The following is a 9,544-nucleotide window of genomic DNA, read 5'->3' on the forward strand; positions in this document are numbered from 1 at the left end:
GTGGTTAACACTTTTTAATTTGTTTATTCAAACTTTATTATTGCCCTCTAGAGCAGCAACAAAAAAGTAAAGTTGTGGTTAACATCTTTTTTTTTTGCCAGGGGCGGGGGCCCAGGCCCCTGGAACCGCCCCTGATACTACTTTTGCTATCACTATTACTACTATTACCATCATTATGATCATCATTACACGTATATATTTCTTTCTCCTTTCCTCGTTTTCTTCAACCCCTCTTTTTTTTTCGCGTTTCGCCGGACTCAGGGAAGTAGGGGGGGGGGGGGGAGGGGGGTAGGGATCTGTTGAATGGCTCCCGGTTTCCTCTACAGGTAGTTGTAGCTAACTAAGAACAGTTAAATATTTATTGTCACAGCAATGTTGTATGATATTAAAGTAGTATGAAGTAATCCTTGACTTAAAAATTCAAGAACAATTTTACTTGCAAGTGATGATTTCGGGCCATAATCTGTTAAGTAGATTCTGTTTTATAATTAATAAAGGAAATGAAACATGACCCAAGGTAATTTTTCTCAGGGAATGTTTTTACTTTTAGTGGAGAAAAGCGGAAGGGACAGGGTATGAAGAAGTACTGGATAGATCGACTGGGTGAACGAAGGAGCTTGATCGAGAGACACAATATGGAGACGGAAGAAGAACTGGATAGGACATCACATCGTATGGGATCGGGGGCAAACATGCTCAGTGACATTTTAGAAAGGAAGATGGATGGAAAACGGGGAAAGAGAAGACAAGAATTGGGATGGTGTCAGATGATATATCACACGATTTAATGAAGAAGAGCGGTTAAATACAGATAGAGAGGGATGGAGAAAGAAGAAGATTTTGGTGTGTGTGGACTTGCCTTTGGCGGAACAACTGAGAGTTCGACTACAAAATCATTCATATTGGTCATATTATATATTTCATTTCGCCTTTCTTATATTAAGTCAACAAGCTCTTCAACTCTCAAGGTTTTTAATTCTTTTGTCCAATTGTTGTGATAAGCATACCACTATACAAAGACACATATCTCGTCTGTTTATGTAGCAGTGGTCGACCAATTGTCTTCCGTCTACCCGTCTTTTCCGCACCCCCCCCTCTCTCTCTCTCTTTGAATTTCAACCTTTCTCTTCCTCTTCTCTAATAAACTTTCTTCCACTGTTTGTACCCCATTCTTTTTTTTCTTTTTTTTCTCTCTCTTTTTCTCTCTCTCTCTGTATATTTATAATCACTCTTTTATTTCGTCGATCTGTTTGTCTGTCCGTATTCTACCCCCTCTCTCTCTATCTCTCTTCCCCTTTGCTGCCATATAGGTCTTACTTTCTCTCTATATACTCTTTAACTTTTTTGTGTGTAAAGATGTCTATTTCTTAAATACCTTGTCAAAATAGGATTAAGTGTATAAATCATATATTTAATGCAACTATCCATAATGTACAAGTATATTGTATTCCCATAATTGAGATCCATATTTGTTATACTTAATATACACAACACATATAAAGGAATGTTTCTGAGTGATCAAAATATATCATCAAACTATTCAAAATACCATCACTTAACTAATCTCTTTAATAATATGCCACACAAATAATCTCCCTGTGCCACATTGTATATATCATGGGATAGATTTACCAAAGGCTCCAAAATTATATAATGGTTTTTAGTGCACGATGAATCAAACCGGTGTTAAATCAAGACCGGAAATGGGTAATTTTGCAAATCGTGCCCTTTTTGTTTTGTGCAAAACTGCACATGTGGCAAACTAGCGACCATCCAGAGAGCCAATAAAAGCAACCAAAAGGTTCAACTGTCAAATATTTTCAAATTATTGGTTGACTAAACGTCACAAAATTTGCTTCATAGAAAACTTTAAATTCTTAGAAATCTATGTACAAACCAGTTTGTAAAGAGTTGCATTTTCCCCCTTAGGTACTATTAACCAAAAGACATTCATCTTTATGACACCAAATACATGCTAACTAACCAAGTTGACCAACCTATAACTTTTGTTGTCAAAAAAATATCTCTTCAGAATCTTCTGATAAAATTCATCTATGTATCTCTTTCAAACTTTGAAAGTAATTTAAAATTGCACATCTATAAAACTTATCAACATTATATGAATTAACCCTCATGGATAATAACAGTTGGCTTAAATGGAAAGTCCACCCTGATCTGAAGTTGCTTTCAATAGAAGCAGAAAAATTGGGGATACAGATCAGTGAAAGTTTGAGCTCAATCTGATAAAAAATAGGGAAATTGTCAATTTTTAAAGTTTTAATCAATCAAACACAAATTGGCAACACTGCGATATATCTTGCAAGCTCTAGAATATAAGAAAATGGACAATTGTGAACTTTTCTGAACAGATAAAATGGGAGAGTACCTCACATTTGTGTCCAATAGAATACAATTGCAAAAATCCTAACTCTCTCATTCCTCATTCGATTTTGCTCAAACTTTCACTGATCTGTTTTTTATTAAAAAAAAACAACTACATATTAGGGTGAACTTCCCCTTTAACAAAGTACACATATCTACATGCTTTGAGAATTCACAATAATGTCATTAGTAGCCGTAATATTTACAATAACAATAATATCAATTCATCGCATCATTTTTACCCATTATGTCATACCCAAGTCTTGACGCTTACTTCAATGGGTGCCTCACTAAACAACCTAATTTTTTTATAGATTCTTTGATAACATTTTGATTGTACAATCTGTTTGGTGTAATAATCTCTGTTGCCAAAAGGTTATTTTTTATTTTCTTTAAAATGGCGGATATGTCCCACAGACGATTTTGCTCAAAGTTGCTCTCCACTTTCTCTTCCTCTTCAATGTGAACAAAAATATAAATTCTATAAAAGGTGTTGTCTCCAACACATATCGATATACAATCATGAACTAAATAGATTACATGTCAAGTGGGTTATGTGAGACTGTGTTGATAAAACAAGGGAGGGCAATGTTTTCTATCACCTCTTAAATGACATGCTGAAAATTGCTGGTAAATTGCTGGTAGTTGATAGAGGGATTTCAAAAGGGCAGTGATGTAAATAATCAGCCTTTCGTCACAATTTTGTATGTCATGGATTTAGAGTTGTTTTCAATGGTTGAATAGTCAATAGGATGGATTCATAACTAAGAACGCCCCCCGACTTGTAAATATGTAATTTTTATATGATTGAAAATTTAATAAACACACAAATATTTTAAAAAAGAACGCCCCCGCCGGCAAGCCGCGACGGGCACATTTTTCAGCTCGTGGGTCAATATCTTTCGACCAGTGCAGGGCAGCATAACGCTAACCACCAATCAGAATAACCAAAGTGGTCCTAACAGCGTAAATTCATTCAATAAAATTGATTGTTCCGATATCAGCACAACATTTTACCCCGGATAAGCTATGGAATCATGATTTAAATAATCAATACTCTGATGTCTTCTTAGTGACTCTTTCCCCTTGTAAAAACAAGACCTTCCGTGCCATTGGTCAGTAAGCCATTGTCTCAAATGCGTCTTAAACAATTCCTCCAGTCGTCCCCTGAAGTCAAATCCACCATCATTGGCCACTGGCAAACTGTAGAGGTTGGTGCATTTGGCTCAAGCAATGGCTAAAGTAGATTTGATTCGTTGATTCAAGATGAGAATGCTTCATCTATACCTGAAAGGTTTACTCAACCTTTCTTCAGAAGTCTCTATCAATTGTCCATTCGTACCCTTGAAGTGGATTTTCATCTCTTCTCCACCATCATTCACCACTGGTAAAGTGTAGAGGTCGGTGCCTTTGGCTCATGCAATAGCATAAGTAGATTTGATTCGTTGATTCAAGATGAGAATGTTTCATCTATATTCAAAAGATTTACTCAACCTTTCTTCAGAAGTCTCTATCAATTGTCCATTCGTATCCTTGAAGTCCATTTTCATCTCTTCTCCAGCTGCTTAAATTTTGCTTCTGAAAAGGTAAATAGAACATGAAAAAGTCAATATAACAGATTACTCTAGAAGAAGGTAAGTTTTTATTATGTTGCGACATACAGATTAGCGAAGTGCATCTCTATCTCTAGTTAGGGACTTTTTAGCATTGCTGGCAGATTGCACAAATCCAATCCCTTTCTTTTTTTGTTGTTTCAAAAATTGTGGTCAAAGTTGGTAGGACACCTCACCTCACCTCACCTCCCCCCCCCCCCCCCCCCCAACCTCAAATTCAAGGTAATCTGGTGAAACTCCTGCATGAAAACATAAACTCAGTGATTACTTTTCTATTGTCACATACTTTATTTATTGAATATAACAATAAAAAGCATGTAAAAAGTAAAATGCAGACCTAGGCTCCAAAAGGACATCCAAAAGGAAAATTTATATTTATCAGTTTGATGTCTGGAGTTCTGACATCTTCCTCAATATAGTTATAGTTTGATTAATAAAAATAAAATTCATTCAAGAGGCTGGCACAAGCAATTGTTACTTTTATTGGTGAGTAGTAACACAGATAGATAAGTTATAGTAATTATGCATCAATATAAAGTATTACTTCTCTTTATCTATAGTTATCAAGATATAGTAGAATATTGAATGTTCAAGAAATAAGGTAATCTCACCGAGTCGCTTTGAATATGCATCTAATCTCAGGGCAGCTTGTTCCAGACTGGTAACGCTTTCTTCAACCTGATCAATCTGGTCTAGATAGGGCTGGAGACTTTGATCTGGATAAGAGAAATAACATCATTCTAGAAATAAGCTTCCTGGTTTTCATATAAATGCATAAATACAAAATTTTAAAATCTGATAAATTTTGGAAACCAACCAGAAATCAACAAGAACTGGATATCATTCAAGAAGAAACACTCTCAACCTGAATGTTAAGTCTCTAACATGTTTAGTTCACACTGCATATCAGATCAACTTGTCTTTCCCGATCGCCCAAAATCTACGACCAAGCTCGACCCGTCCACTACTTGACCATTCTTGACCCCTACATGACCATTCATGACTTCAACTGGGCAACCACCCTGATCTCTACCAGATCATCCCGACCCCAACATGATCTCTACTCAACCAACTCGACCTGTACTAAATCTACACTTAGCTTCTTCTAGACCAGACCAACCTGGTCTTTATCATCATTTCTTTTCAGTCATTGATTTTATACAACTCACTCCCAGATCCTAATCAAATGATTGGTCATGCATGGTCATGTGTGATTCATTTACTGAGCCTATTGCACGCTTTTTCATGAAAAAGTATGCAATATTTTCCAGTCCTATTGCACGCATTTTCAGTGCGCAGTAGTGCGCATAGAGGTTAGAGCGCTACTGCGTGAGCATGAGCCTATTCTTGCGCAGCACTATGTGTAAATGGGTATAGAGGTAAGTGCGCTTACTATATCTATGTGTGCGCACTAAATTAAGCTTTATTAAACTTGAGATTTATTTGTCAGCCTAGCCATACTGTCACGAAACAATCTTGAATGAATTCTTTTTCCATCAAATAACAAGGATCTGTGAGTTTTGTTGTATAAAACAAATGATGCATGTTTTCATTCGTTCATTATACGATCTATCCGCACTCGAGATGGGGCTGTGTGTATCTATCGCACGAAGCCGTTAGGCTGAGTGCGATAGATACACACAGCATCAACAGAAGTCATATGCATGCATCATTTGTATACTTGCATACTGACCATTGAAGAAAAGATTCAATGAGAATTTGTTTTCTTTTGACGGTCTTCCTGCATAAATTATCACTGTTGTTTCCTTTAAACTTCTCTCTATCAATCATCTCTGAGTTCTAGTATACATTACATCCATCTCTTGGCGGGGCTACACTTACATTTGCTCTGTAGCCCTGTCATGGAGTCTCCTATCTGCAAGGCAATGTTTCTCATGTCTGCATATTTCTTGGAAGTCACCAGGTTCATCTGTTCTAGAAGCTTGTAATCCTCAGCAGTCACTGAAGACAAAAAAGAAGGAGAAGAAGAAGAAGAAGAAGAAGAAGAAGAAGAAGAAGAAGAAGAAGAAGAAGGAGAAGAAGAAGAAGAGGAAGAAAAAGAAGACGAAGAAGAAGAAGAAGACGAAGAAGAAGAAGAAGAAGAAGAAGAAGAAGAAGAAGAAGGAGAAGAAGAAGAACAGGAAGAAAAAGAAGACGAAGAAGAAGAAGAAGACGAAGAAGAAGAAGAAGAAGAAGAAGAAGAAGAAGAAGAAGAAGAAGAAGAAGAAGAAAAGGAAGAGGAAGAGGAAGAGGAAGGAGAAGAAGAAGAAGAAGAAGAAGAAGAAGAAGAAGAAGAAGAAGAAGAAGAAGAAGAAGAAGAAGAAATATAAAAAGGAAAAGAAATGTGAAATGGATGACTTTTGCACATTCAAATGTTTTGAGAGGGTATCCATGATCTCCAAACTTTCATTGGGTAAAATTTGCCTTACATTTCACAGGGACCCTACAGAAACATATACCATCCCTGCAATTAATGTTGAGGTATTATTAAAACTGGCATTATTGACTTATTCATATCAGACGGCCATCTCCTATTACGGAGCTGCATACATAAAGGTCATCGTGAGAGAGACATTTAACCTTAACTTTCTAAATCTGAAAACTCCATCAAAGATTAGGGTATATAATAACTGTTTTTTCTGTGTATGTCAGCTGAAAGAGAATTCTAAATATCAAACATTATTTCCATCTTGTTACATACTTTATTAGCTTTATTAACAAGATAATCAAATAAAGCCTTCACAATCCAAGATGACTTATTGATGAATAGACTTGATAGTGTATTAAATTTCTCCATAAAGTATTTCAGTTTATAAATGCTCTATTAAAGGGATCCGGTAACTTTGTCTCAGATTCTGAAACAAAATCCTGGATTTAGCTAATGCTGCAATGATAATTATATACCTTTAGGTCAGTCAGGAACCCCATGACTTTACAAGCCAATCGCCTGTCTGATTATCAAGATATTTATGATTGGAAATCGAAACCAAATTTTGCATTTTCATGGTTTTCATAACACTACAGTCTATTGGGGAAAACAAGTACCTATGGTAGAACTGGTCACTCAAAGATTTTCACTTTTTGGAGGCACTTCTTGATCATTTTGAAGCGCTATTTTTTTTAGGGCTTCAATATTACACCATATCACAGACACTAATAACATTGTTAAATGATGCCTTTAAGGAGACTTGATGCAATACCTGACAGATCACCCTGTAGATAAGCAGTCATCTTCTGAAACATATCTCGTGTCAGCTCTGCAATGTCTGCATTCTCCTCTGCTTTAACCTCTTGAGCTGTCTCTACTGCAGCGTCTGTACTCACTGAAAAATAAATTAAATGGAATAGAGGCAAATGGTAATCGCATGATTGACTCTACATACAAAAACTCAAAATATACTGACAAGGTTGAGCTATGGAAAGAAAACAAAAGAGAAGCATACAACGTATTGCATGTAGATGGCTAGACGCATTAAATAACTGCAACTTACAAAATGTAGTTGCCTTTACATTAATAGACAAAAAAAAACATTTTGTTTGGGATATGCTCTGCTGAGACTTTTTCTGGCTTCACCGAACTAAATTACAAAATAGATCTAGATCATCTACAGTAGTCTTTGTTTAAAAAAAAACTCCCCCAAGCAGATGAATAGTTCTGTCAACCTTTACACATAAAGTCTTTGTTTTTGTATCAACTTTTCCAGTTGCTGCACAAAACATGAGTTGCATTAGTGTACTGACGGTGGGGTGCGGGCGCGCGCCTGTACGTGTGTTAAGTTAGCGACCGTAAACTAAGATTACAGTCGCTAACTTAACACACGCAACCCGTCGGTACGGTATGCAATTGTATTGTGCAGCAGTTGCCGTGAATCCTGTGAGAAAGTGTACATTATAAGTCTTTGTTTTTATGTAAAAAACTCCAAAAAAGATAAGAAAATTGACACGAAACAGGTAAGAAACATAACAACTTTTAAATCATGACCATTGTTTGAACAATTGATGAAGATCTAGAATCTAGACCCTACTCCTCTAGTCGATTTTAGGTATAGGGTAAATCCACGCCAGAGTTACGGGTTAAATACGATTCTGAATTAGAGCTAAAGTTATTTATTTGGGATAGGTTTCTTTTAAGACTAGTCTAGAGACTAGAGTAGACAACTGAACGGATTATTTTCTATCATTTAAGTCAGTGCATTGCACTTTGCAATTGCAGTGCTGGAGGCAGGGCGCTTGTTCAGAAACCTATCCAAAATTTGACCCGCAACTCCGGCGTGGAGATACCCTACTAAAACATAACATACCCAAAATGAAGTAAATATTCATTAAATGTCCAAATATAGATCACGAGTTAAAAGTTGTTCGGTTTATTACCTGCTTCGTGTTATTTTTGGAGTATTTTTTTGGAAAAACGTTGATATTAGTATACACTTTTCCACAAGTTTCACGGCAAACCGCTCCACAATACATGTGCTTACCGATGGTGGGTTGCGGGTACGGGTGGGCGCCTGCCTGCGTGAAGTTATCTACCGTAATGTCTCAGATCCTCATTACGGTAGATAACTTCACACATGCGCGTGCCCGTCTGCAACCCACCATCAGTATGCACTTGTATTGTGCAGCGGTTTGCCTGGAGACCTGTGAAAAAGTGTATAGATCTAGTCTGCTAGTACTAATATCAACGTTTTCCCGAAAAATACTCCAAAAATAACAAGAAAATTGAAACGCAACAGGTAGAGTTTATGTTTATTATTCTAATAAACATAACAACTTTTAAGTCATGATCTTTATTTGGAAATTTAATGAATATTTATTTAATTTTGGGTAGTTTTAGCAGGGTATCTCCACGCCGGGGTTACGGGTCAAATTTTGGATAGGTTTCTGAACAAGCGCCGGAGGGAGAGCTCGGCTCAGAGGGAGTTGTCACGCATCATGCATCACGTCACTTCAACTGGAGATTGGGAGTTATATAAGTTACCTCTTCGTTTATTCTCCTCTGGTTCTGGCAAAGTACTGGCTACATGTCTAGCCTCGGGGACAGACGATGAGCTCCCATCTCCAGCCTTCGTTCCTTCAACAGCCTCAGCAGTCTCAGAAGAGCTTTGTTTAACCGACATTATTACAGCGGAGACAGTCAAGTCAATACAGTTTACATACAGTGTGTGCATTAAGTAAGTTAAAAACTGAACTTTCTTGCTCATATTCAGAACTAATTCAATTGTACGGTAGCTTCTATGAAAAATATACTGTGTAAACTTCTCGTATCGCCAGAATAACACATTACGATTTTTTAAGAATTTGAGATTGGTGAACCGCGAACCGCGAATGTTTTAAAAGTAACAACATACAAGTCATGTTAATCAATTTTATATTCCTGATGACTGAGAATATGTCAGATGTCTTGATTCATTTCCACACCCCCATTTAGTGACGCCCCTGTGTATGGGCAGACCGACACTTTCCTCAGTTCGTTCGTTAGGGTAAAGACGGCTCCTAATTTGGGTAGGGTCGATCGGCTTCTCTCTTTAAAGAGAGGAGCTGATCCTACCCAA

At 36.9% G+C, this 9,544-nt stretch overlaps 1 protein-coding gene across 2 annotated transcripts; it reads right to left on the minus strand.

Moving 5' to 3' along the window:
- Positions 1 to 1,390: 1,390 nt before the first annotated feature.
- LOC764983 (biogenesis of lysosome-related organelles complex 1 subunit 2) lies at positions 1,391 to 9,169 on the minus strand. Of its 2 annotated transcripts, XR_973987.2 has the most exons (6): positions 8,971 to 9,169; positions 7,196 to 7,318; positions 5,838 to 5,957; positions 4,607 to 4,711; positions 3,877 to 3,960; positions 1,391 to 3,687 (listed from the first exon to the last, which is right to left on the minus strand). XR_973987.2 is itself a non-coding variant. In XM_001201724.4 (5 exons), exons 1-5 carry the CDS (start codon positions 9,158 to 9,160, stop codon positions 3,929 to 3,931), a joined length of 570 nt encoding a protein of 189 aa, XP_001201724.2. In that variant the 5' UTR covers positions 9,161 to 9,169; the 3' UTR covers positions 1,391 to 3,928. The 2 variants fall into 2 exon arrangements, 1 of the variants encoding a protein (XP_001201724.2); XM_001201724.4 differs by having other exon boundaries at positions 1,391 to 3,960.
- Between the last annotated feature and the right edge of the window lie 375 nt (positions 9,170 to 9,544).

Source organism: Strongylocentrotus purpuratus, unplaced genomic scaffold (assembly GCF_000002235.5).
Source record: "Strongylocentrotus purpuratus isolate Spur 01 unplaced genomic scaffold, Spur_5.0 spur5_scaffold_10, whole genome shotgun sequence".
In the NCBI taxonomy this organism is placed as follows: Eukaryota; Metazoa; Echinodermata; class Echinoidea; order Camarodonta; family Strongylocentrotidae; genus Strongylocentrotus; species Strongylocentrotus purpuratus.